Below are 27,333 nucleotides of genomic sequence, written 5' to 3'. Positions count from 1 at the left end.
AGCGAGCGACAAATGTGGCAGTTGCGTAAGCTCCTGAAAAGCGTGCTTCTCCACTGAAAGAATCATTGTGCAAAAAAGCACGCTTGCAGAGCAATCTCGCACCGCAACGACATTTTGATACAATAATTGAACTCAGCAATCGTGACGAATATATGGTAATAACATCCTCCTTTTCCCTTTCCCTCAACTCGAAGCTCTCCTGTAATTTTTGTTGAATAGTGCTTTTTTTCAACGACGATGTTTGTTTGCCAGCGACTAACTTCGTTCATCTCCATGCCATGTGGCGCAGAACGCGCAAAAATGCACCTGCAAACGCTTTTGAAAGTCATAAGTCTCCACAAAACAAAGGCTTCTTCGCATCGAGAAGCTCGCTCACTGAAAGAGACGCTGTACGATATCTATCATGTTTGAATCACACGTTCGGCTGTGCACGTCATTCGTGTATGCAAGCTGATGAAAGCAGTCGTACAAACAGGGTCACAACGATATGTACACATGAACAAACACATTTAATTTGTTTCGCAGAGCCTGTGAGCTCGCTTTGCGAGCGCGCTCCTCAAAGCAGCGTTCTCAGGGGGCCAGCGCAATGGAGGTTCATGTAAAGCTCTGTATAATGCGTTCGTCTTTCTCGCCTTGAAATATGAACAGCTGCAATTCGGTGCATACGACATACATTGCAAGATCTAGTGAAATGAAGGACAGGTGTACTTTAAGCTTGCGCTCATTGACAGCTCTTAATTTCAATATTTACTTCAGGAAAATTTTGCGTAAGAGTAGCTAGCGATTCCAAGCTGTTGTGAAGTATACGGTAATGGAACAACACGCAGGCAGAGCATGAGCAAAATGCGCAGAAAAAGACGCAGCGGCAGCCGTACTGCGATGAAATGTAGCTCGTGTTGGAGAAGTGCACTGGGGTTGTTGCAGAATTTCATGATGCAAACATCTACGACAACATATACCAATTTTTGCAGTTTGCCAGGGTGGTGTCAGCATTTCACCTATTCGTCTGCGCCGTAGAGTTGTTTCAGCAGCCGCTTTCTTTTGTGCGCTGAAGTGGTACAGGTGACGCACCCTTATTTGCAGCACTGCACCTACGAGTGGTCCGCATATTTTCGCATGGTTAACGAGCCACTAACCGTTGAACAGCGCAAGCAGACGATGGACTAGACGAGTAGGCTGCGCAAACGGGATTTGTTTGTGTCGTCTGTTCACGTCGTTACCCGATCGCTACGATCCAGAATCAACTCGTGCGCCAACAAGCCATAAAAGAGGGATATCAGAAGTTGAGCACGACGATAACGCAGCGCATAAGGGCGCCGAGGCCGAAAAGGGTTCGAGCGCCGGCGGCGACTGCGACGCGCCTTGTCGAGGAGGCCCGTCCGAAAGCGCTCACCTCTCGCGCAGGCCACCGGCTTGGCGGCGGTCAGCTTTGCTGTGGCGTCGCGGCGACGGTGCCGAGGCGTCAGGGTTCCTGCTGCTGCTGCTGCCCCCGGCGGCGTCCTGATCCGCCGTCGTGCCACGGTCGTAGTCGCACGCACTTCACCACTGACGCGGCACAGCGGGCACCGCGCGCCGTTCCTGCGGCCTCCGCTCACCGCCCCACGCGACAGCGTCGGCGCTTCTACCGGTGGCTCGCTCGCCCCCGGACGCGTGACGTCACGCGAGCGCGGGCTTGCGTGGCTGCGCGTCAGGTGGAGCGGGCGATGCCACGACGCGGGGTGGTCACGTGAGTGATCCGAAAGAGCGGGACTTTCGCTCACGTCTAGGCGTACCGTTTCTTTTATTTCGTCGGGGGTCTGTCTAAGAAAAAAAATATGACTTACTGCAGCTCAAGAGATGTGATGGGATGTGATGGTTTTTCATACTTTCTTCTTGCGCCACGTACTAAAGGACGGCACCATGCATCTGGCAATGTTTTTCTGTCTCCGTCTTTTTTCACGTAAAGCAAGAAGAAAGTATGAATTAAGGAAGCCAAGCAAGGAACGTAACGCCGAATTCGTTGACTGCGCTATCCTTTCCTTAGAGATACGCCCTATACAGGATAAAAAAAGAACTTAAAAAATACCCCGGGTAATTACGTTTTCTTTTTCTTAAGTTATCCGCTTATTTTGCCTTCTTTTTTTACTGTCGGGAGATTCGTGAGCAGCAAACAAAGCTGTTTTATTTCGCATATTGGTGATATTTTTTTTCTAAGGTCTGAAGCAAGGCCGCTTGTTCGTGCACTATGTGTTTGGCCATTTTATTTATTTATTTATTTATTTATTTATTTATTTGTTTATTTATTCAGTACCCGCAAGCGCCAAAAGGCATTATAGTGGGAGGGGGGGGGGGAGGTTTTACAAAACAGTTAGAAATGCTCACAAAAGATTTTTTTTTACCCGACGTGGGAGGGAAAAAATAACAACAAATGTTCAACAAACGTTACAGAAGTTTCAAAACACGGGAAGTTATACATGGACAACTCTGCCAAAAGGTAAAAGAAGCGGGGTAGTTGAGTCACTTCAACGGGCAAAAAATACATCATTTGATACGACGTGGACGACACCAGCAGGTGTCGTCCACGTCCACGTATATATATATATATATATATATATATATATATATATATATATATATATATATATATATATATATATATATATATATATATATATATATATATATACATACATATATATATTTACGCTATTACTCAGCCATAACATCGCTTGGCACACAACTGAAGATGAGTTTATATTACTTTCCATATGCTTGCCCTCTTTAACAGGGTAGAAGCGAATAGCTGAAAAGATGTTGTCAAACTAGCAAACCTAAAACGGCGCCACCGACCCATACAAAACTCTTCTTCTTCTTCTTCTTATTATTATTATTATTATTGTTATTATTATTATTATTATTTGTTTTGAAAACATATGCATTTGACAAGAAAGAGAAAGCGAGGAGCAGGCTGGCAACTGCCACCGGAAGGGGCACGACGCCTGCATACTCTTCTGAAGGGAGGTGACAGAAATATAGAAATAGAAGATAGGAACGAAAAGAGGAAAGAGGAAAGAAAGAGCAAGATGACATAGCTCAAAAAATAAAGTAGAACACAGAGTACAAGTCGCGCACATTAGGGCCGGTCACTGCAGGTCACGCTACTTAAGAATGTCAAATAGAAGAAATTGCGTCTGAGTTACAAACGTGAACCTCAGTCAGTTAATTCTAGAAATGTAAGTAGAGCACGATGAGCCTGATGACGTCGAGACGCACAACCACTGGGGCACAAACATTCGTCGAATATCGTACCCCGCAGGCCAAGTAGATGATAATGTCTCACTAGCGACATGCGCTGCGCACTGAAAGCGGGACACTCCAATATCGGGTGTGGAAGTGTCTCGCAGAAAACGCAAGACGTACACGTCCTTGTCTGTATAACCGTTGGCACATGTTCACACAGCCAACCAACCCTTAGCTTGCGCAGTTGCGCTATAGCGCGACGAGGCAAGCCTGGACCGCAAACGCGGGGGCAGGAACGTTCCATTTGTGACGCGCTGGTCTGAATGCTGCTTCGCTAGCTGGCGACGAATCAGCAGACCAGCGTCATCAAGTTTGCACAAACTTTCACTGCAGACGTGGTTGTTATGAGCGCAAGTAGAAGCTAGCCGATAAGCCTCTTGATTTCCAACGATTCCTACGTGGAAAGGTACCCTTGAGCAACGAGAGATACCCCACGGGATGAAACTTTGTTTGCAGTCAGTAATGCTACGCACAACTGGATAATCAATCCAACTGCGTCGTAATCTGCTAAGGGCAGCACGGGAGTCCGTAAAGATGGTAGTCTTTGGTGCGCTTCAACTCCTCTTGCACGTATTTCAGTGAAACATTAATCGCTGCTAGCTCCGCAGTTGATGACGAGGCTAGACTGGGCATAAGAAATATACGTCGTACTTGAGTAGAAGGGCAGAAAGATTTGTCTCAAGCACTTTTCATACACCAGCAAACTATACGTGCGAAACATTTTTATCACTTGAAGACTACACCTAAGGTGTTCTTCCGTCAATCTTGTTTTGTATTTTCTGACATGATCTTTCTCTTTAGCAGGTCACGCCTGCTTTAGCGAGAAACTGTAATCACTCGTTTCTAAAGTGACGGAAATTACGCAGTGAGTGTGTATATATATATATATATATATATATTGTGCTTTATACTTTCATAATGCGATATTTCGTCTTCATAAAGCCGCGTGATTTTCTCGCGGTTTACACACGCGAAAATTTATGCACACTGAAACATTCACAACGCGAAGAGGAGGCCATTGACGCCACTTGACTTTGGTACTTTTGCCTGTGGCGGCACTTGAGCAGCTCCCCGGGTTTAAACAACAGCCTGCTGCTTCATCTCCACGCGAGACACTTGTGCCTGGCTAGACTGTTTCACTTCGTTTATTTCTCCTTATCCTGCTTCAAGCATTGTAATTTTTTTTTTTGTTTAATCCGCCGCTTGCCCTCTTTATATCACGATTCTCTGCAACCGGGTCAATTTTTTTTTTCGATAAGGAGGCACTAGAATGAGAGAAAGAGAGAAAGAAAGAGAGAGAGAGATGACATGAGGTCGCGTGCACCACAATGAACACCAATTGAGGCTAAAGCCAGTTGTGCAGGTCTGTTCTCCCGTGGAAAAAAAAAAGAAAGGAAAAACTCCAGCAGTGCCTTCTTTTTATTGAAGTGAATATTAGGAGAGGTTGGCGCCTTTATGGTGGCACCGGCTACTCCTTGTCACTTGGCAAAGGAAACAAATTTGCGTAAAAAGGGAGAATAGCGACACGCAATGTGGCACTCAGTAGAACACTGGATGAATAAAAAATATACAGTGCCTTCATATATGCGTCTACAATTTGGGATCCGCATCAAAAGTACTTGATTGACACTTTAGAAGCTACTCAAAATCGTGCCTCCCGTTTTATCTTATCGAATTATGACAACACTATCAGCGTTAGTAACTTGAAATTATCTATTGGCCTGCCCCTTTTAGCATCAAGACGCGTAATTTCGCAACACTGCCTGTTCCATAAATTGTACTATAACTTTCCTGACCTTCGTTCCTCATTGTTATTTCCACCCGTGCGCTCATCATCATCGTCTATTCAATTCTTTATGTATCCAACGCCTTCACGGTTCTACAAACGCTTTCAACAAATACTTCCTTCCCGTTGCAATAGAACAGTGGAACTCGCTCCCGGAATCCATTGTTGCAGAGCGAAACCCTTCGAAATTTCGAGAGTTACTAATCACCCATATTTGCAACTAATTATGCAACAACGTGTTCTTTTTAGTGTCTTTTCAGTTGCCTTTCTTTTTTGCTTCGTACATGACCATTCCTTCGATGTTTGTATTATTGTTTTGCCGCCCCCCCCCCCCTATGTAATACCCCACATGGGGCTCTTAATAATAAATGACGATGATGATCATGATGATTTCCCTCGGCTTCAATGGTTTAGGAGGTCGGTATTCTAAAACGATTTGCTCTGATAATGGTCCGTAATCGAAGCTGGCTAGCGCAGTCGCGGGCTATCGCCTCTTTTCATTGTAGCGATGACAGTCGCACAGAATGCGTTGAAGGGTCTCCTCGTGATTACAGTCATCACACTTATTGTTGTCAGTAGTCCCTAGCTATGGCTTGGAGTGACCTTTACGAAGTCTTTTGCTTTTCGCGTTTAGAGACGACAGGGTACACAATAAAGTAAGGTAAAAACGACGTACAGCACGAAAGACATGGACTGCGACAGACGACATACAGTGTAAGTCGTCTCTCGCAGTCCTTGTCCTTCGCGCTGTACGTCGTTTTTATCATGAATTACCAACTAGCCCAAGCAACCACCCTAAAGTAAGGTCGTCACGAGAAAATCGCACTGCGCGTTCACAGAAGGAGTGCATCAATGACCAGTAATGAGCGTGCTGATGTAGTCACGTTTTAAAGTTTTGAGGAGCGGACCTGCTATCATTGAAAAAGCACGAGAAAAAAAAAGAAGAATGAGAGAGAAAGAAATCATGTAAATCACCAGTGGAGATGCTGCTTTGATGTAAAATATCACGCCGTCCCTTCTGTGCAAATTTACTCTCTCTCTCTAAACATCTTGTGTGTTATATACGTGCAACTGAAAGTCGAGAACAAACCTTGCATGCAAGGCATAAAATTCTCGAATATAACTTTAAAGGTAGATTGCTTAAGCCTTATTATGCATGCGAAACGCGCCTTGGATATGGTTGATATCGTTATAGAAAAGAGAGAGACAGACAGAGAGAGAGAGAGAGAGAGAGAGAGAGAGAGAGAGAGAGAGAGAGTTGGCGGGTCATCTTTTCTGTACACTTGGCAGCGTAGTGACATGCCAGTGAAGAGGTAAAAACCAATTTTGTTCATTTTACTATTGTCGTCCTAGCTACCAACAACGTTAACGCGCCATAAGCAACGCGGTTGTGTCTTCGTTCACTTCTGAGCTATGTACGCGTTCTAACGCAGTCGTCCTGTCGGTCTCTCGCAGCTCACGAGCAGGCGCACATGCCTGCGCTGTCACTGAGGTTTCTTTTATTTAATTTAAGTGTGGAAAAGTGAGTACTCCTCTTTAGAGCCGGATATTAAAAAAAAAATTATCGACAAAGCTCAGGCGAGATTCAAGAAAGAAAAAAAAAAGCACCTGCAAGCACTAGACATGCGAACGCGTCAGATGCACCCAAATAATGTCATTACAAGCACTCGCACTTGAAACGCTGTCAAGGTTGTTCAAACGACCACGTAGGTAAACCCGCCGCTAGTCACACTGAAAATATTCCATGAATATTTCCTTCGCGGAGGCGTCGGGGTTGAGGCGGAGACTACAACCTGAGGACACTCTTCCTTTAAAGCGACAAAAAGGAAAGAAAGAAAGAAAAAAGCCATGCGCGTAGGCTACGTTAAAGCCTAGAGGGGAAGAAGCGTGATGTCGAACGTGGGTGTCAACCTTCTGGTTCGGTGAGGACTCTGTACATTATGTGAACGGTCGTCCTGTTCACCGAACCTAACGTCGTTGAAAGCTTTGTGCTGTGGGTTGCGCGGCACGTTTTCGGCGTCTGACATACAGAACAGGCAAAGGGAATCAAGGTCACTAAAGCGCGCACTGCAGTAGCTAATCTGTCAGCCATTTTGTTCCGTGCGAGAGCAGTGTGGTTCGGTATTCACTGAAAACTGCCTTACGACCAGCGAAAGAAGCAATAGCTAATGTTTCATAACATCGTAGATAGTGTATTCACCCATATGACAATTTTATCTCTTCTAACGCTCCTTTAGGATGGTGATAGGCCACCCGGCATAGCCTGCGGTCACTCTCAGCAATAGAAGTTTGCGGTTTGTAACGTTACAAACGGATCTGTCACTGTAGATGATGTCCTGTGGGATGTCCCGTAATTTCTATACAACGCTATGCAGAAATATAGAAAGCAGCACTCAAGCCGTTATCTGGTGCAGCGCTCTCTTTGAAAACGAATGTGGAACTCTCCAGGAACAAGTACACTTGCTGCAGCGTGATAAACTTATAGTAATAATAATAATAATATTATATGGGGTTTTACGTGCCAAAACCACTTTCTGATTATGAGGCATGCCGTAGTGGGGGACTCCGGAAATTTTGACCACCTGGGGACCACCTAAATCTAAGTACACAGGTGTTTTCGCATTTCGCCCCCATCGAAATGCGGCCGCCGTGGCCAGGATTCGATCCCGCGACCTCGTGCTCAGCAGCCTAACACCATAGCCACTGAGCAACCACGGCCGGTGATACTTACTTATAGTAATGCATTTCTTTTATATTCTTGCGGTCCCGTCATTTGCTTTTGTTTCCTTAAAGGATTGGTGTTAATATTGTTGTGAATGAATGAATGAATGAATGAATGAATGAATGAATGAATGAATGAATTCTGGAGTTTTACGTGCCATAACTATGATTTGATTATGAGGTGGCACTCTGTATTAATTTTGACCTCCAGGGGATCTTTAACGTGCCCCCATTGCATAAGACACGCGCATTTTTTTTCTTGCACTGTGCCCTCATCAAAATGCGGCCACCCCGGCCAGGGTTTGATCCCGCGACATCGTGCTTAGCAGCGTAGCACGATATCCGCTAAGCCAGCGTGGCGGGTCGTGTTAACATTACACAAACGTGTTCGTCCACCTGGTAACGCTTTGCAGAACTCCGAACAATGCTGCATAGCCAGGTGCCTGCAAAATTGTTTGCGAGACATCGATTACTATTGTGCGTGGGATCTCAACAATCAGTTTATTTTTATGTTTCGTTTCATTGCTGTATTAGTTAAAGGCGTACACTGACATCATCGAAAACAACGTACGTATATTCGGCAAGTTCAGGTTCCGCTCGCAATTTTTTTCGCCATCGTACTCAGCGCAACAGCCTCCCCTGTCCACTCCAGAGTTGCACCTCATCTCATTGATCTTGGCGCGTCTTGTGGATGAGTCGCCGGACGTCCTATGAACTTGTTCGGTGACGCCGCGTAGCGGCAGTAGGGACAACTACGGCCGCCATCGATCTGACAACATGCGCCGTCCTCCTCGCCTTCTTTCTCTCTGTCTTTCTTTTTTAGAGCGTTGCCATTGGTTGACTGACTGCAACAGTTTTTCTCTTTCGTCCGTCTTCCGGTGAAGACCCTCGTGGTGCCGGTTGTATTGATCAGTTATTTGGAGTATTTCTCTGCGCCCGTTCCGAGTCGCGGGGCATGCTGGAGTGGACGAGACGGAGCAGGCGATTCACTCAGTTCCAAAGCACTCTGCGTAACAGCGCCCCTGCGCCTAGAAAAGGCGTCTCAAAGTGAAGCGATGGGAAAACGAAAAATCGTGCATTAAATCCAGACGAGCATTTTTACTGCAGCGCTGTCTCTTCCTCATAAAACTGTTGCATTGATCAGGGCTACGCATAAACCAGACGAAGCGCACGTTTCTAGACTGGCTCAAGAGAAGAAGGCGAGAGAGAGATAGAAAGAGAGAGAGAAAGAGCGCATCGCAGGGCCAAGCGCTGATGTAATGTGAAGAAAGAGAACTTGCGGGCCGGGAACGCCGTATACGACCATTCTCGGGAACGTCATTTTTAGCGTCGGCGCCCAAAGATGCCACACTAACGAAAGTGGACGTGACTAAAGAAATTTGTGCGCGGGCGTGGCTTACAACAGAGTTATTTACAGGTCGCGTGCTTCTAAGCATGCATCGCGCAAATACACGGTGATGTGAACGCTTGCTCTCCGCAATATCGATACATAATAAGAGAAAGATTGTCGTCCACCAGGGAGTAGCACGATGGTACAAAGGAAACCCATACGGATTAGATAGATAGATAGATAGATAGATAGATAGATAGATAGATAGATAGATAGATAGATAGATAGATAGATAGATAGATAGATAGATAGATAGATAGATAGATAGATAGATAGATAGATAGATAGATAGATAATAGAAAACAAAAAAATGGAAAAAGTCGTTTCGCTATAGATGCTCATGTCTTTCTTTCATTAAGCTCGGCCCATCTTGCGGATTTCTGTTGAACTGATTGGTCATCGAGTTTTGTTAAGTTCACCCACTCAAGATCACCGCTGATAGTGATCGTTGCCGAGCACAATTATATGAACTCCGATCCCTCGTGCGAGGGGAAGAACCGTGCCACAACAAACTGTGCCTTGTTCCAGGAAAAGTATGCATTGTTGGCAAAGATAATTTTGATCGTAGGTGCCTACATTTTAGAATGACCCGTTGTTGGTCGCCACCGATGGCATTACTCACTAGAGCAAAGGTATAACCAAGGTATGGAGCGTAGCACCAGAATCAATAAGTGCAAACGCGTCGGTATCAACTACAAAAGCTAAACATGTGGCGATTAGGCAATCACGAGACGACGTTCGAGCCACTTTTCGGAAACACGGGGACTTCGCACTTTTTATGTATAAACTATCTTCCTACGATTCTCCACAGCGTTTAAACAGTAGTTTTTTTAACAACTGTGTGTTGAAATGCATGCTCATATTCGTAACTGTGGGATTCTGCGCACTGCAATATGTTTAATACGAGACACGCTTTGCCTACAATCTGCTCTCATAAAGCCGTGGCCTCACGTTATGCAGACTATATATTTAGTAACCAATTTTCGATGTTGGCTTTATAATCTCGGCAGGCTTTCTCTGCTCAGTCTTGACTATGGTCTCTGGTGCCATCCAGTCAACCGTAAAAGGCAACAAATCACCAAAACCCGCGCCGACCAGATAGGGCGACCAACCTGAAATGGTATCACACGTCCAATTGATGTCCCACAATAGTAAAAAAGACCACTAATAGGCATACCATCTCTGCGGGGTTTTTTTCAGCACCGCAGATGCTGGCTTGCGTGCACGAATCGTTCGCGCCGATAAGAAATTGGTCTTCGAGAATTAGAAAAAAAAACAAAGAAACACGGAGCCCTGCGTGAACCCGTGTTGAGTGTTCGGTATCGATGGTGCGATGGGAAGACCTATGCAGGCCAAAGTAGACGTTGTGTTAATGACCGAGCACAGGAGCGCCCTCCTATGGACCACCAATAAAAAAAAAAGTTATGCACTTTAATAATATACAGGAGGAGAACAGGGTCCAATTACTTACATATAATGAAATCTTGCTTATTAAGATAGTAATAGGAGCCACGGCCACTTGTCGAAATATGAGCCATTGATTGGCTTCGCAAAATATTGGTTGATTGATTGATTGATTTAGCTAATGAAGTACGTGACCTCGAGATTGACAACAGAATGCCATAGCCGTTAAGCTACCGCGGCGGTTAAGACATTTGCTGAGACGGACGGCGGAAGCACTCGCGTCGCTCCACGCCCGCGGCAGGCACTGCATCGGTTGCGAAATATTATGGTGCCTTATGCCGTAACGTCGCGTTGCGACTTTCAGCTTTCGCTAGTACTACAAGTACTACGAGGGAGGTTTTTTTCAATACGGGCGTGGATTACGTCAGTAAATTAGGCACTCCCAAACTGAACTCGATTCAGTATGTTGTATTGAAGTGGTTCAGTCTCAGTGCATTAATTAACGTTAATTTCTAAACGTCTAAGACACTGGCCCGTCTGGACCAGTGTCCTAGAGCTTTTTCCTCTGTAAAGGGGCGATTGTCCAGTTTTGCGAGCGCGGTCACGAGCACTTTTCTTGGCACTTAAAAAAAGAAAGAAAGCTTGACGTATGAGTGAAGCCTTGCTGAAAGTCCACTTTATTGAGTGACACCTAGTCATGTGATGAGCAAAACGAGAATAAGTTGAAGGCTGGAGCCAATGTTTCAGCAAGTGGACTTGTCATTTTTAAGGCCTTGAAAAAGGCAAGTCCAATTGTCGAAACGTTGGCTCCCGCTTTCACCTTGTTCTCGTTTTGCTCATCGTCTTGGATTTCCATCTCCTGCTCCCCCCCTGTTTTCCCTGGATACCTAGCCATGTGATAAGACAGGACCTTACAGGAACGTGGATGCTCAAAGTGATCAACTGTGGTCGAACTAGGAATGCCGCTATATACCTCGGCGATGAGCTTCTTGCTATTGAATCTGCAAACTTCTATGTCCTGGCGATTCACGAGAAGACTTTGAATCATCCTTCAGATATTTGTAGGTACTAAATCTAAGACCCTTACATTTCTCCGATTCTGCTTTGGTCACGTACTGAGAGAACTTTAATATCTTTTGAAATAGAGCAATACAAAGAGCAGTGACATGACACGAATTTGTTGCTCGAGGCATCAGGCTCTCACTGCCGCATCATGCACGCATCGCTGTTGTAAATCGTATACACGGTGAGCCAATGCGTACCGTACTTGCGCCGTTGCAGCGCTGCATTATGCGTCAAGTTTACGCGTCCTTTCTCTGTAATCGTGCTAGCGCCAGGAATGCAACTCCATCATTTATTTCACTGTAATGGAGGGGAGTAGCAAATGCGTTATTACAACGCAGCCATTCATTTCAGTGTAACGGGAATCGGGAGCAGCAAAAACATCAGAAAGAGAAGGAAGCCCGCCCCTGCAAAATGGCCTGTGTAGTGGCACGCCTAAGATGCTGCAGCTGATCGATTAACTTAGTTGTTACGTCTATATTATAAACGTTCTCAACAAGCATGCCCCCATGCAGATAAAATTTTCAGTGTGTTCAAGGAGGGCCACCAGGCCAATTGAAGATTCGCAAATTCAGCGTTGCAATCATTTGTGCAGAAAATAATGCAAATGTAGAGCGCCCCCAAAATATGTGCCTTTAGCTTTTATGGAGGAAGAAAGAGGCTAGGCAAATCAAGGTTCCGAAGGACGCATCTGCCTCGCCACGCATCCGAGCCGCCCAGTGCAAGCATAAACAGCCGAGTACGCAACGGGCCTCCGCGTACGAGATGATGTAGACGCCCGGAAACGGCGGACGGTCGAACAGAGCGTGCGCTTTTGATGTAAGGGATGTCTTCTTTTTCTTGGCGATGAGCAACGGGAATACATTCTACGCAAGACAGTTGCACAACTGTCCTGGGGTCCCGGTGTTCCAACAAACCAACCGCCTCTGAAACAAAAATTTTCAACTTACAGATTGGCGCGTCACCTTTTACCAAAAGAAACAACTAATATCTATGTTAATAAGGAATAATAGCTACGGATAATATTTTCTATTGTGTCCATATGTGGCACGCACATCTGTTCGTTCGTTCGTTCCCGCGAACGCTTTACTGATGGTGATCAGCTTTCGAAAGGAGGGTCTCACTACTGGAGTGGCTAAAGAATTCTCGGGGAGCACCGGACGGCCTCGAACTGGGACGTTTCTTCCCGGCGCGGGACGGTTCGGGAAAAGGAGAAGGATCGCCGTCTCCTCTTCTGCGCATGCGTCGACGGGCAGTCGCGTCTGCGAGGCGCCGGCCGCCGCTGTGGGGCTCACTGAGGGTCGTGCTCCGTGTACAGAACCCGGCGCCTGCGTCAGGTGAGTGGGATGCCTCGCTTGCGTGACGCGGAGTTTTGAAATCCAGTTGCAAAAGAAGTGCTTGAAGGGCTCAAATGATCGAATTCTAACATGCCCAGTTGTGGATGCGACTTCGCACAGACTTTGTTATTGGTATGGAGACAAATGTTCTGCAACACGCAGACGTAAAATTGCCGAACACAGACATAGTATCCTAATCCGATAGGTCAACTTTAACTGCAGAGGTCTTCTGATTACTGTCTAAATTGCACTAAATTTGCATTTAGTGAAAAAATTTTATGCAAGTTGCCTGAAAGAAAAAGAAGAAACGGGACGATCTGTTCTTTGAAGTGATAGTTAAATATCACAAGTGCTTAACTTGGTGTAACATATAGTCAGTGGTGTCGTGTTCTTTATTTTTTCTTCTTAAAAAGGCTTGAATCACCGGTTGGAACAACACGCGCAAGTTAACTATTAACCGCGCGCATTATGAAGAAGGAAAAGCTATTCCTTCGCTATTGCTGATGGAGCACGACGTGTCGCATATTCTGTCAGACAATGGTAGTGCTTTTAGTAAAAGGATCGTGCGAAGCAATACTCTGCAGCATGAAGGGAACCTGAGCCAGACTGTGTTTAAGCATAGGGGTTCAATTGACCCTCAGCTCAATGTCGTGCCTTGTTCTTCTTGCCACTGTTGTGCATGACCGGCAAAAACAAATCACGCACAATAGCGTGCACCGGGACTGAAAGGGATGAGCAGTGTTGTCTACTACTCTCAGGACATGTAACTTGGGCCACCCCCGTTTTCTATTACTGTCCCCTAGTTCTTCCTCTTTCTTTCGCTTATGCTGACCGTTCGATTCTCGGGTTTTTACAGAAACTTGCTTCCCTCGCTTCACTTCCTGACGATTATGCAGAGTTCATCTCATGTTTACAGGTAAGCTCCAGTAGGTGCACAAACACACCTGAAGAAATGTTGTAGCCAAATAATCATTGCAATCATTATCACCACCACCACTACCACCACCAACCAATTTAAGTCCACTACAAGACCGCCTCTTTCTGTCATTAGCTTGCCTCCGAGTTGCTACCTAAGTTAGCAGATAAACTGAAGAGGCCGGACCATGGTGGCTGATACAATTCTCAGATCAAAACAAAATTTTACTGTTGAGATTACATGCGTTCGGAAAAATCAAGTTCTTTCCCCATTATAATGGGAAAGACGCGAAACCATATGAAGAGAAGACCGGATAGTAACATGCGGACATGCGGTCTTAAAATGGCTTGGCGTCTTTTCCACTATAGTAAGTAGCCAAACAACAAGTAGTTCTTTCTCTTTGTAGCACTTTTGGCACGGGTGTTTGCGTTTCATGCCAACGTCGATTTAAGAAACATCGCAGCTACGCACTCGAAGGAGCCAGCAGCCGCACATGCTCTCTCACCGCCGATACAGAGTCCTATTCCGCGGTCGCCTTCTGCCCCTGTAGTGGCTGCGCCCTCCGGCGGCAGGAGAGGAGAACGGCGGTCGCCTTCCACGCTGGCGATCGTGCTGCTGGGGATAAATGGGACGAATCGGCTTTTATATATGAGGAGATTTCAGTAAAGCGTTTGATTGTGTGTGCCATACTAAACTAACTGCCAAAATTACAGCTGTGATTGGCAACGGACCCATTACTGCATGGACAAAAGCTTCTTATCTCAGCGATCCCAATTTGTCGTGATCGAAAAAATCCCATCTGCTCCGGTGCCTGTCACATCAGGCGTCCCACAGGGTTCAGTAATAAGTCCGCTGTTATTTTTGGTTTTTGTCAATAACATTACAAATAACATTGATTGTAAAATTACACTCTTTGCAGACGACTGCATAATATACAGAGAAATACGTAATCACGAGGATCAAGTTCTGCTCAATAATGCACTAGCAAAAATAACCGAATGGTGTGATAACTGGCAAATGACCATTAACACAAACAAAATGGTTTGTATGGTAGTAACCAGAAAAAAGCACCCATCGCTTTTCCACTACACACTTAACGGCAGCTTCGTAACTAGAGTTCAACAGCATAAGTACCTTGGTTTAACAATAACGTCCGACCTTAACTGGACATCACATATTAACAACATTACTTCTTGTGCATTACGAAAACTCTTTTTTCTCGAAAGGTGTCTGCGGTTGGCACCAACTAACGTCAAACCTTTAACTTACATTACAGTTGTGAGAGCTGTCTGAGTATGCTAATGTCGTATGGTTCCCGTACACTAAAACAAACATATCTAAACTGGAAAGCATCCAGAGAAAGGCAATTAGGTTTATCCACCGAAAATACCGGCGCAGTGATTACGCTACTCTTTTCCTAACACAGTCAGGGCTTGAAACTTTGGCTGTTCGAGCAAAACGAGTTCGTCTAAAATGTATGCCTCAAATACTACACAACCGACTAAAAATAAATGCCTCTGCATACGTTACCTTTTCTAAACCCCACGTACTTCGTCATAAACATCCATATACACTAAACGAGTTCCTTTGTAATAACGATACATTTCAGTCTTCCTTTTTCCCTCGCGTTGTTCGCGAGTGGAATAACCTAGATGCATCTATAACTAACACAGTATATCGCAGTCTGATTTTGTCAAGTTATTGGAAGATGAAATAAGTAGTTAGGAAAAAAATAGTTCTTGTGCACATATAATCGTCAGAACTACCATTTCCTGGACTATAGCTAAACATTTACCTCTTTTGATTCTTTCTTCGTTTTTTATAACATTGTAATAATATTTACGTACATGTAACCTGAAGTGTGCTATTTATGTGAGTTGCTCTTGTTATTCATAGTATTATTGATCTAAAATTGTGCACTGAACCTGTTTGATCTATTTCTGTTTACATGTTTTGATGTTCTTACCGTTCAGTATATAAAACATGCATTGTATGCATGTTTAATATACCGAATCATATCATATCATATGCCCATCTGCTATGGTCTCGATATGAGACTGGCAGTATTGTAAATAAATAAATAAATAAATAAATAAATAAATAAATAAATAAATAAATAAATAAATAAATAAATGCTTGTACTGGTTTTATGTACACTTGTAATGCCGCTACAGATGCACTGGTCAACAATTCTGTTGTCTCTGGATTGATGCAATGAAACATTAAACGCTACTTAAATACCTTCACTGTAATAAACGAGAAGAAAGGGGGTTAAACGAGGGGCCCGATTTTTGTTAGTCCTATCATAATAAGCCAACAAACACTGACACCAACGATAACATAGGGGAAATTACTTGTGTTTAATACACGAAATAAAGAAACAATAAATCAATGGAAATGAAAGTGGATGATGAAACAACTTGCGCAGGTGGGGAACGATCGCACAACCTTCGCATTTCGCGTGTGATGCTCTACCAATTGAGTTACCGCGGCGCGAAATGCGAAGGTTGTGGTATCGTTCCCCACCTGCGGCAAGTTGTTTCTTCATCCACTTTCATTTCCATTGATTTTTCGTTTCTTTATTTCATTTATTAAGCACAAGTAATTTCCCCTATGTTGTCGTTGGTGTCAGTGTTTGTTGGCTTATTATGATTTCGCTGTAATACGTTGTATTAAACATGAACCTTTAAGCGCATTGTTCCTTTACTGAAGCAAATAGCCTTTTATTAGAATTAAGTGTTCGGCTATACGGCCGCCGTCGATCATTCTCACACGATCAATTTTTTCTCTCGTTCTCCGTGTTTCAGATACGTGTCCACGGTTTTTGTCTGCTTCATGGCCGCTCAGTTGGCGACATCGCAAAGGTCGACCCGCTCCTTGCCTTTCCCACTGCGCGACATCTCGGCTGCTGTTGGTGATTAGTTATTCTTGTTAACAAATCTACAATAATTGAAAACGTTAGGTTCTTTCGTTCTTACCGGCGACGAGTCGGTGCAGTAGTAGTGTGATTTGATATAGTAAGAAGTTACGCCCAATGAGAAGGAAGAGGAGGAGAAATAGACGGAAAGACAGGAAGGTTAGCCAGTTCTTATAACGGCTTGCTACCCTGTGCGGGAGAAAGGGGGTTAGGGGAATAAAATATAATAGAAAAGAGATATTAAACAGTGCCGTATTCTCCTTTCTTTATTTTTTGCTCTTCCCAATCAGAATATGCGCTGTCCTCACCTCCTATGGCTCATGGGTTGCACACCATTGCGAGAACCTCATGGGCATTTGTTTAGCCAACATAGCACGACAACGCGCAGTAGATCGAAACTGCGGTCGAATAGTGAATTATGTCAACAGTCATCGCGCAGATACGAGCGCAGGTGTCACCAGATTATGTCCTGAGGCTCCCTTGCAGTCGAGGTGTTGACAGACGCCAGTTTGGAGCTGGAGTTCCGTCTGGAAGGAGTTCCGTCAGTTCCGTTTGGAACTGAATTATCAAGCGAGTTGGAGAATCCCTCCAGTCGTATCTCTCCCGCGATCGATGTACTCAACGCTATATCAAAACAGTTATAGTTCTTTTAGACCGTTCACTTTTGTTGCATCGATGAATCGTTCAAATGCGAATCCAAGTTGTGCGCAGTTCTGCTGCTGGAATGAGCGATGGCGGGCACTCATTCTCGTTCAACCGACAAGTCTCGTTCAGTCCAGAGGGGCCCACACTTGAGACAGCCTATTTACGTGCTCACAGTGATGCTGATAAATCACATTGTTCTAAGGAACCGCCATCTAGGCATACTACAAAATTAATCTTCTGTGAACGACCGCGTGCATTCGACTCTGCAAACTATTCGATCGACAGTGATAGTGGAGGTAGGTGATACGTGCTCCGCATCACCAGCTTTCGATAACATCAACGTCCTGCAACAAATTTGCGTAGCTCCCGTGTCTCAAAAACTGAGCCCACAGTTCAGAATATTAACTTCTACATTTATGCCCCGACATTAATCTAACGAGTGAAAGAAGTTATTTGTATGAGGCAATTTGCAAATTCGGCTGGATTGTTGTTCTTGAGAATAAACAACGCATTAGTGACAGCTGATACACGAATGCATGTCTTGTTTTATTCTGAACTATAAGTCTTTGCCTCATGCCTCTGCTGCTTTTTTTATGTAACTGCTGTAAAGAAGCACATTATTTACCCAGGCGTTGCTTTCCGCATAATTACACGAAACTACAGTTTCGGTAACCCATGGCCACCAACACGGCTGACTCTGTCCGCCAAAAAAATTTCCCTTAGGGCATCACGAAATCTTTGGGCGCACAGGATGTTCCTGGCACGAGGAAAGCGCAGTTGCCGAACAGAGACGGAACTAGTAAACGCTGGGTCCGCTGACAGCCGGTGCACTCCTGCTCTGTGCTGAGGTGGACGGTGATGTCGACGTACCCGCGCTACATTGCATAATCATTGAGCCAGGAACATTTCTATCTAAAACGCATCGCATCTCATGGCGAGGCGCCGTGCCGCGGTCACGTGCGCGTGGACGCCGTCGTCGGCCTCCCATCGACACCGGTCGCGTCGTTGCAGGCTACCCTGCTGCCGAGCTGGACCTGCTGCGCCGCGTGCGCCCCAGCGGCAGCGCGGCCTCGCCGGAGACGGTGCGCTTCGCCGCCGGCGACCCGGAGTCGGGACCGTCGCTGGCGCTCGAGTTCGGCCCCAGAGCGGACGTCAAGTTCCCCTACCGTCTGCTGCTTCCCGCGGCTTTGTTTAGGGACTTCGCCCTGCACGTGAGTCGCGTGCTTGAGACCGCGTCCTGTTATGTCTCTCGGAGTGACGTGAAACGCACAACCAAGCGAATTACGCTAGAACGTCTCGCATGGCACGCGTTGCCTGCTGGATCAGACAACACGAGTGCACTTTCCACGCAGACACGCACAAAAGAATGTGCTGTGTTACTTTATTTTCGCCTGTTGCTGAACTGGTGAATCAATCTAGCTGATTGATTCACCAGTTCACTCAAATAACTTCGTACGAATATTACACGGGGAAATCTTACGCTAGAGGAGCTCGGCAGTAAGGCAGTTATAGGCACGTACTGACTTTCTAACGTCATTGTAGCTTCTTAACTTAACCAGCTTGAAGTTTTAAACAGCCTGCCAGTACTGCCCTTCGAGTCCCATCAGTGCTTTTACCGAGAATTATTTACTTCTAATATCAAAACCACATTAAGCTAGGGCGACGGTTACTGTACATGTACTCCAGATAATTCTTTGCTAGAATATAAATGCAGGAGTAGGGATACTTAGGCGTAGTTGTAGTGAAGACATAAGAGATATGAACTGATAGGCAGGCCTTGCAAAATATGCTAAGGCTAACATCGACAGGGGATATATATGCATTTTTGCATCCAAGAGACACGAAATGACAACCAAATGAAGGCAAACATCTATAGGTGTAGGTTGCAGAGGGTTGGCTGGAATAACGAGACTGGAAATTTGTAGGCGTTAGATGGACTTGGTTGATGCACTACAACTGGAGGTCGCTGGAAGAGGTCTTCGTTTTACAGCCCGTGGACTTATGCTGATAGGCTATACATGGACCAGTGACTTAATGACAGAATTATTAATGACCTAATTATTTCAACACCTGGTGTTGAAATAATCTTGAGTGATACACATGTTCTGGTTATAAGTGGGTGGCCATGCTGAAAAAAAAGACAACAGCAACGAATGCGCTAAGAACAACAAAAATTCAAGGACATTTAGCCCTGCGAAGGTGGATGACCAGCGCACCTGTAAACATCGTGGTAAGAAAACTTGTGGTAAAGACTTTATTGCATCACTCGTTGTCACTCATTAACCGCGATCACAATGGCTTTGTGGTCGCTATGATATACACTCATCGGCCTACTCGCAATTGCGAACACATTCTTTGATAACGTCAAATCGATGCACGCACGCCACTGGGTGGTCGGTCGGGCCGGATCGGGGTGGCGTCGCAAGCGATATCTCTGCTACACGAAACGCGCAAACCCCTCCCTTTTCGGTCCCGACACATTCCCATTAAAATTACCGAAATCGACCACAGGGGTAGTGTCATCGCAACTAACCCACGCAAAGTGAGTGACGTTACGGGGGTATGTCATATGAGGGATATATATATTTCTCGATAGCTCTCTGTAGAACAAAAATATGTACTCCACCCCTCACACAATGTTCCCACGCGGAACCTGTGCCGTACCTGTATTAATAAAATAAATAAATAATTTTTGCTTGCTTACGGAGGTATGAACCATTGGTTATGGTAGTTTTCGACATGCTGCTCTGCATGTTTTATGCGTGATTAGGAAGAATGTAAGCACTGTTCGCTTCACATTGCTGAGTGGATGTAGACTCTGCCTTACGGGGCTATGAACCATTGCATTTTTTTGCTTGCTTACGGGGTATGAGTGCTTACGGGGTTATGAGCTATTGGTGATGATAATTTTTGTGCGCGGACACGAAAATTCTATGGTGCCCTGGCCATATACCGCTCCGCTGTAAAAGCAGCAGCTCCCGTGCAAGCTGCCGGGGTATTCAGTCTGCGGTTCCGACCAGTGGCCCGCGTGTGTGGCACCGCAGGCGGTGTTCCGGCCGGCCGCATCTCACCCCGGCCACGCTGAGGCTCCTTCCGACTCGATTGAGGACGAGCAGTTCCTGTTCGCCGTCGTGAATCCGTCCGAGACGCTGGTCCAGCTGGGCCTGGCAGTGTCCCGCGACGCGTCCCACGTGAGCCTGTACTACACGGACGTGTCCATGCACCTCGGATCGCAGCGCCTGGCCACCTTCCGGCTGCCCAAGCAGGCCACCGGACCGCACGGATGGATCAGGTGAGGCTTCGGCACGTTGCCGCGAGTAGTGTCGGAAGCAATGCGCGATGCAAGGCTAACAATCGGTTCTAAACGAGACTAGTTCTTGCTGAATGGCAAAGCATGGTGTTTGCGACACTGAGAGGTGTTTGCGACACACATAACTATATTTTTTTAACAATGCGAGAAGACTTCACCTCCGTCTCTTCATCTTCGTGTGAACCAAACGATGCGCGTAACCATAATGGACATTTCGCTTCTGTCTTTACGTTTATAACTTACGCGTGCCCGCGCACTTCAGTGTGACAAGCCGCGCACTTTGGTTTGGCCAGCTGTCGGCTTTGGGATGACAGCGCTCAGTGCAGGGGAAAAAAATTCTCATTATAGTGTGCTTAGAAAGACTACGGACGATGTTAAGCGGTGACTTGTGTTTGTTGTTGTTGTGCCGCCTTTGTTATCCTCGATACTGTATGTGTTGTTTGCGGATGCTAAAGTGCTCTTTAATTAATTTTTTATTTCGTATTTTTGTTTGTTTTTAAAACAATATTATTTATTTTCTATAGAAGAGAAAGGGTGTAGCCGAAGGTTTCGAATGTCTCCATTTTGGTCTCTGCTGAACCCTGCATACCACAAGCAGTGCGCTCTGTCGTGAAGGAGACCGGCCACGAGCCGCGCGCATGCAGCAGACGCTCATTGCGAAACTAAAGGCGTCAGACAAAGCCGACTGAACTTTTCAAACGTACTGTGCAGCTGTATATCAAACCTTTATGTTTGAAGTCTTCTAGTCAATGCAAATTGCAAAACTACTGAGCAAATCAGTGGATGATCGCATAATTGAGAAACGCAGTAAGAGCGCGAGAGTTTGCCCACGTGGATGTCTGTCCAGGTTCGTTTGGGTGCAGTGTGGCCTAATATAACAAAGTATAGGATTCAAAAACCGTAATTATGCACACTTGTGGGCCGCACATGACACCTGGCTAGATTTATCATAGGTCTACAAGTTATGCTCGATTGCGCACTAAAAAAATAGGCAACTGCTGAATGTCAGTCGTGCGTTCTGTAATAACTGACTTTTATTTATTATGCATGCGCACACAATGCATAGCCGAGCGAAACTTCTGGACATGTTGCTAATTTGCAGCGTGCTTTGCAGCTTATGCAAGAAGGCACTAGATAGGAAACGATTGGACTGTTGGCCTGATGTAGGGACAGATGGGCGACGTTTTCCCCTTGCTCTGCGTGCTAAGTTGCCGGTCGCATTGATGAAGAGGTCGTCGACAGAGCTCCTTGTTTTCCGGAAACCAAGAGTTGGGAGCTTGCTGAACCACGCGTTCGACCGCCGAGCCAGTGCATCGCAGCGCAGTCATTGTATTCGCAGGCTGAGCATGACGGCGACTGGCAACCAGCTGAGCCTGGAGCTGCTCAACTGCAGCACGCTGCAGGACGTGCGCATGGCGCAGCACGTGACACGCATCCCCAAGGAGCTCGTGTTCGACCACGCCTCCACCCTCTACCTGGCACAGGCGGGACCCATTCTCAGCGGGAAATTCCTGGTGCGCTCCCTTGCCCGTCAAATCTGCCCTCTTGGCCAAGCCTCAGGCACTTGTGCACACGTGCATAATATATACAGTATCACTCCGCCGCCCCCCACTACGCGTCGCTTCCTTCCGTTCGCCAGCTCTCCGGTACTTAAGCACGTTGTCGATTCTAAGCATGAAGTGGCCCCTGCGTAGATCTTGATCGTGATCTCAGCAAGAATACTCGAGAAATAGCGTCTGCTCTGGAAGTACGTGTGGCTTTCTCTTCCGCGCCTTCAATTTCTCACTTTCTTTCCTACATTGTCTCGCGATCTTCAGTAAGCTTTCCCGTTAGTGCTTCTGTTGATACGCAGAGCTTTTATTTTCTTTCACTAAGCCTATATGTTATACTTATATAAGGGTATATGATTATTATGAAGAAAAGAGCGCGGGAACGGGACAAAAAAGAAGACAGGCGCAGTGAGGTGTCGGTGTCTTCCTTGTTGCTCGGTTTCGGCGCGTTAACGCGATGACTGCTCATTAATTCACATTTGCAACTTAGAACATGATTAGTTATTACTCCAGATTCATTAGAGTGCGTACTTATACTAAGTGCGAGCTAGGGCTCAATTAAGTTGTTTTTATAAACTTTATTCTTGTGTGGTTTCTCGGCAAGATACTTGTGTACGTCAAAAAACACTAACATGTGCACACATGTCTGTACATTATTGAAGCCAATAAGCCTTCTTTGGTTCTTTCGTCCGCTATCGTGGTTGGTGGTTGCTGTCCACCGATACTACAGCTACAGGTGTGCTGGCGAAGGGCTCTGTTCTCTACTGAATAACGCAGTGGAGCCACGAACGCAACCTAAATATCTTCACTGCATGAAATATGCGCCCTCAAGCACACCATTCCTTTAATAAAGAGAGTAGCTCTCTTGAAACATTCGGCTGTTCGCTTAGATTGACAATTATCCATCTAGTTGCCGCGCATTTTCTTTTTCTGTCCTTTTGAGAAGAGCAGGTTGTGCACCCTGCCTTTGTCGTGCTGACTGAGCACGATCCCGCGGGTTATGTTCGCGGCGGCTACCACACTTCAATGGGGGCGCAATTATCCAAACATTCTCATGTGCCATGGTTTGTGCGAGCGCTAAAAAAATTCGTGAGCTCGTAATTTCTCTGGATCCTTCCACTGCGGCGTCCGTCATCGCAATTAGCAAGAACCCGAACTTGTGTGAGTCAGTGACCACGTCGGGACCACTTTCCCGCGCACCCCGTGCTTTTCCCTCCCTCTACAGCGCAGGTCGCTTGTGCGAGTACACGCCACCTGGACGCGCCGCTTGGATTGGCCCTCCCTGAAACTCTCTCACCGCGGAGCCCCCCGATCTCTAAACCAGTCCTACAACCACGGAGTGCTTCCTCAACGCGGCGGATGCTCTGCAGACCCGCCACCAGTTGGACGTGGCACTTAGCCGCAGCCACGCGTACTCGATCGGTCTTGCGAAAACGTTCGCCCAGAAGCCGCGCCTATCGTGCTGTGTGTTATTTTCTGAGTACCGCATCTATTGGCTGCCTCGCATCTTCTCTGCTCCCTGTCGGGGAGCCGACGGACCTTTCCGCGTTGTTCGCTTTGCGCCGCGGAGTAAAGGACCATCGCTTAGTGAACGAGCCTCGCTCGCACCCGCATGAGCGCGAACGCGAGAAGGACGTGCGCTCTGTTATCGTGATGACCGGAATGTAGCCTAGCCCAACTGGTGGTTCTTCTGAAGCCCACCGTGCACCTTCGGGTTTTTACGCCATACGAATTTTCATACTGTTTAAATGCCTGCATGGGGGCAGACGGCGAAATGTGCTAACGTTAGGCAAATAGAAATGAGCTTGGGGAGATGTCCACATCTCACTTGCTTTAGCGCTAAACTGTAATTGTTAGTCTGCCCTATAATTGGCCTCATGTTTGGATTTGCACCGGTAACTGTTTCTTACGCAAGAAGTTAAGTCGGGCTACCAGCAATAACTGTGTTAGGAATCTTTGTTAGTACAAGACGCGTTTTCTACAGCGATACGTAAAGTGTACAGTGAAAAGCGACCTCTTTGCTATACTGGTTATAGACTCGCTAAAGGTAGCAGGGTCCTCAGTACAAAGGTAGGCGCTGACAAGACACACATCATCTGTGAATGTAATGTTTGCATCAAACACCACCGCGTTATAGAGTTCGTCGCATGAGATATACTCAGTTGGATATAAGTTGTTCGCATTATAACTTTTTGTTTCTGTATTTCTCTCCCCTTTAGGGCCGCATACAGACGCTGCGGCTTTTCAGCGTCCCAGTACTTGTGCCTCTTTGCCAGGACACTCTAGGATATCAGGCAAGTTTGGTCGCTGCAATTTATCATGGTTGAAGTAGTCTGGCGAAAACAAGCAGACAGAGTATTTTGCTCTTACAAACGGTTCTGGCGTGAGAACATCGTGTGAGCAAAGCCCTTTAACGCTAGAATTGTTCGTAAGCGCATTTTCCAGCCAGTCCTAATACTGGGTGTAATATGAGCGAAGGTACGCACCCAATGGCGAATACAATTAACATGTGAATTCGGCTGCAGTATTTATTTGCTGAAAATATTGAACCAGTCTTTATATACTATTTCAATAACTACATGTAAACGAGAAAGTTAGAGAGCGTTGTCCGAACACAGATAATCGTACCGCGCTATGCTTTTACCGCTGAAAGCGAGAAGTTACCTCTACATCCGCATTGTGTGCCTCGAAGACCGTGCACTCAAAACACTTGCACATGGATGATTGCGACTTTCATCTCGTCGGCCTCTTAATCGAAGCGGTGGCGTATCGATAATGGTGTTGGCCGGCGTCAGTTGTCCATAATTATAAAGATAGGCAAAAACGCTACGCCTATCGCTTTCCCCAAGGGGGCTCTCTCTCACTGCTCGCCTACTGTGTGCTTCGCAACCATAACATGCTCCTCTTTCCCTCTCTCTTTCCCCTGTAGTTTTTAGGGTTAAATGTGCGCGCCGTCGGACGAACAGAGCAGCAAGAAGAAAAAGATACGGACAAATGGGGGGTTGGGGGGAATTTATCTATGAAAATAAAGGTTTACTCGTGTTCGCTTTCGTGCTCTCTTGTCAACGGGGAGAAACGGGCCGCGCGCAAGGAACCATGACACAATTTGATGTTTTCAACGGTTGTGTAAAGCTACCGCATTAGTCGAAAATATAAATAAGTATTTAGTAAGGTGCTTACATAATTTCGGCCTATTGTAATAGATTTCTTAGAATAAGTAACCTCAATTGCGGAAGACGGCTACGAACAACATGACATAAGCTTTATTATCGCATGAATTCACTTTCTCTATGGTTTTATAGTTGATGTCCTGGCTAATTATAGCCGGGACAGCCTATATGTACGAGTACTACATGTATGACACAACTCTCCTTACTTATTCGAGTGCAGAATGACGCCTCCGGCGTACCGTGGGTGGAGCGTGCGGAGCCGCACGGCAGCCAAGACAAGCCAGCATCTGAGACGGAACCCTGGAAGAGGTCGGCCGAGCCGGGCCTCAAGGTATGATACAGCATACTCACGATAAGTTTGAGCATATCAGTGAATGCACGTGTTCACAGTTGAACGCGGGTTTTTTTGGATATACGTCCTCGCATTATAGTGCGTCCCCTTATCAAAATGTGTATGCGCACTGTACTCCTGGCATTGTGTGACTTGCCATCTCGTCGTCATTATCAAAACTTTCCTGTCGTGCGAAAGTTAACATGAATTACCTCTTGTGCTCAAACAGCAAGCTGCTTCGCATTGGCGGATTGTCGTACATATCAGCATAATCTTGCCTGTTCCTCCGACAGGGTGAAAAAGGAGATGAAGGTCCTCGCGGGCCACGCGGCTTGATCGGGTTGAAGGTATGTCTCGTTCTGCCCGTTCACCGAGTGTACAGCAGCCCCCGACATTGTATTATAAGAAATACCACCGACAAGGTATCACAGACAGGTCGTCAGCTGATTTTAAGATGACGCCTTCCACTCTGCGACATAAGGGTTTCTAGCACGCTGCCTGACGATGCGTCCAGTCATCTACGCAGTGCCCTCGAAACTTTTGACAAGGAATATATATATACATACATACATATATATATATATATATAAGCTATCTTGCTGAAATATATGTCTGGCCCTTAAAGCACGACAATATTGCTTGACTCCCCGAGAAGTCACCTCCGTGCAAGCCATGGAAAACGTCATTCCTGCAGGGCGACAAAGGTGAACCGGGAAGCAAGGGTGAGCCGGGAGCGTCCTTCAGGAGAGAGGATTTCATTCCAGAAGTGAGCAAAGCCTATGCCTGCATGCCTGTGCCTCATTCATCACAATCATCGTCACCATCATCAGCAGACTAATTCAATTGACCACGGTGCAGTGCTGTTCTAAGACAACAGCACCTGTGTTATAGGTGCGAACTTTATATCTCGAGGTGCAGGTTGACGTTTCGTCATTCCAAGGAAAGCAACATTGGGACAGGGGAGCGAGAGAGAAACAGACGCGACTTGAGTGCTGATCTCATAGCACTTAATATGAGTCTCCGCAACGAATATCAAGCAAGAAGGGTAACACTGCAACGTTCAATGTCGGCTTCTTCTGCAGAGAGCGTCCTATCTATTGTCCGCTATCCACGACTAAGCGTAGCCTTAACCTTCTCCAACGCCTTGCGGGCCCTTCTGGCCAACTTAAACTCCAGGGCCTTTGCCATTCCTTCTCTTTCGCTCCCTTACCTAGTGACGTGAACTTATTTGTGTTGAAGCATGGTCTCCGAGATATGGCTGCGCGCAGCGCGCACCGTCGAATCTCGAAGGCCACGCTGAATGGCAAGTAAATTTTCTCTCTCGTCCTTCAGCTTGTCTGTTGCAACAACACACGGGCGAATGCCGGTCTGAAGTATCAAGCACCCTGCCAATGTCCGCTTGTCCTTCTGACTCTGAGACTAGCCTGCTCTTTAAATCTGTGCGGCTGTCTCCGTCCACCTCCGAAGCTTACGTGTGGTATTTCTTATTTTTGTTTTATTTTCTTCATTTTCGTC

The 27,333-nt window shown here is 46.1% G+C and overlaps 2 protein-coding genes across 2 annotated transcripts in view; one reads left to right on the top strand and one right to left on the bottom strand.

The window, feature by feature from the left end:
• Positions 1-1,472, bottom strand: part of LOC135918963 (uncharacterized) — an 84,213-nt gene extending 82,741 nt beyond the window's left edge. The window contains exon 1 of the mRNA XM_070523194.1: positions 1,394-1,472. The gene's annotated coding sequence lies outside the window, so the exon portion shown is untranslated. The remainder of the gene's footprint in view (positions 1-1,393) is intronic.
• The window catches only part of LOC135918962 (uncharacterized), a 128,920-nt gene that overhangs the window by 88,617 nt on the left and 12,970 nt on the right, over positions 1-27,333 (top strand). The window contains exons 2-11 of the mRNA XM_065452679.2: positions 12,746-12,979; positions 13,836-13,895; positions 16,703-16,809; positions 18,469-18,668; positions 20,502-20,749; positions 22,107-22,281; positions 24,537-24,611; positions 25,708-25,818; positions 26,112-26,165; positions 26,513-26,584. Of these exons, the coding sequence (XP_065308751.2) occupies positions 12,746-12,979; positions 13,836-13,895; positions 16,703-16,809; positions 18,469-18,668; positions 20,502-20,749; positions 22,107-22,281; positions 24,537-24,611; positions 25,708-25,818; positions 26,112-26,165; positions 26,513-26,584 (1,336 nt within the window). The remainder of the gene's footprint in view (positions 1-12,745; positions 12,980-13,835; positions 13,896-16,702; positions 16,810-18,468; positions 18,669-20,501; positions 20,750-22,106; positions 22,282-24,536; positions 24,612-25,707; positions 25,819-26,111; positions 26,166-26,512; positions 26,585-27,333) is intronic.

Source organism: Dermacentor albipictus, chromosome 8 (assembly GCF_038994185.2).
Source record: "Dermacentor albipictus isolate Rhodes 1998 colony chromosome 8, USDA_Dalb.pri_finalv2, whole genome shotgun sequence".
Taxonomy (NCBI): domain Eukaryota; kingdom Metazoa; phylum Arthropoda; class Arachnida; order Ixodida; family Ixodidae; genus Dermacentor; species Dermacentor albipictus.
This window is presented reverse-complemented; position numbering and strand designations above follow the sequence as displayed.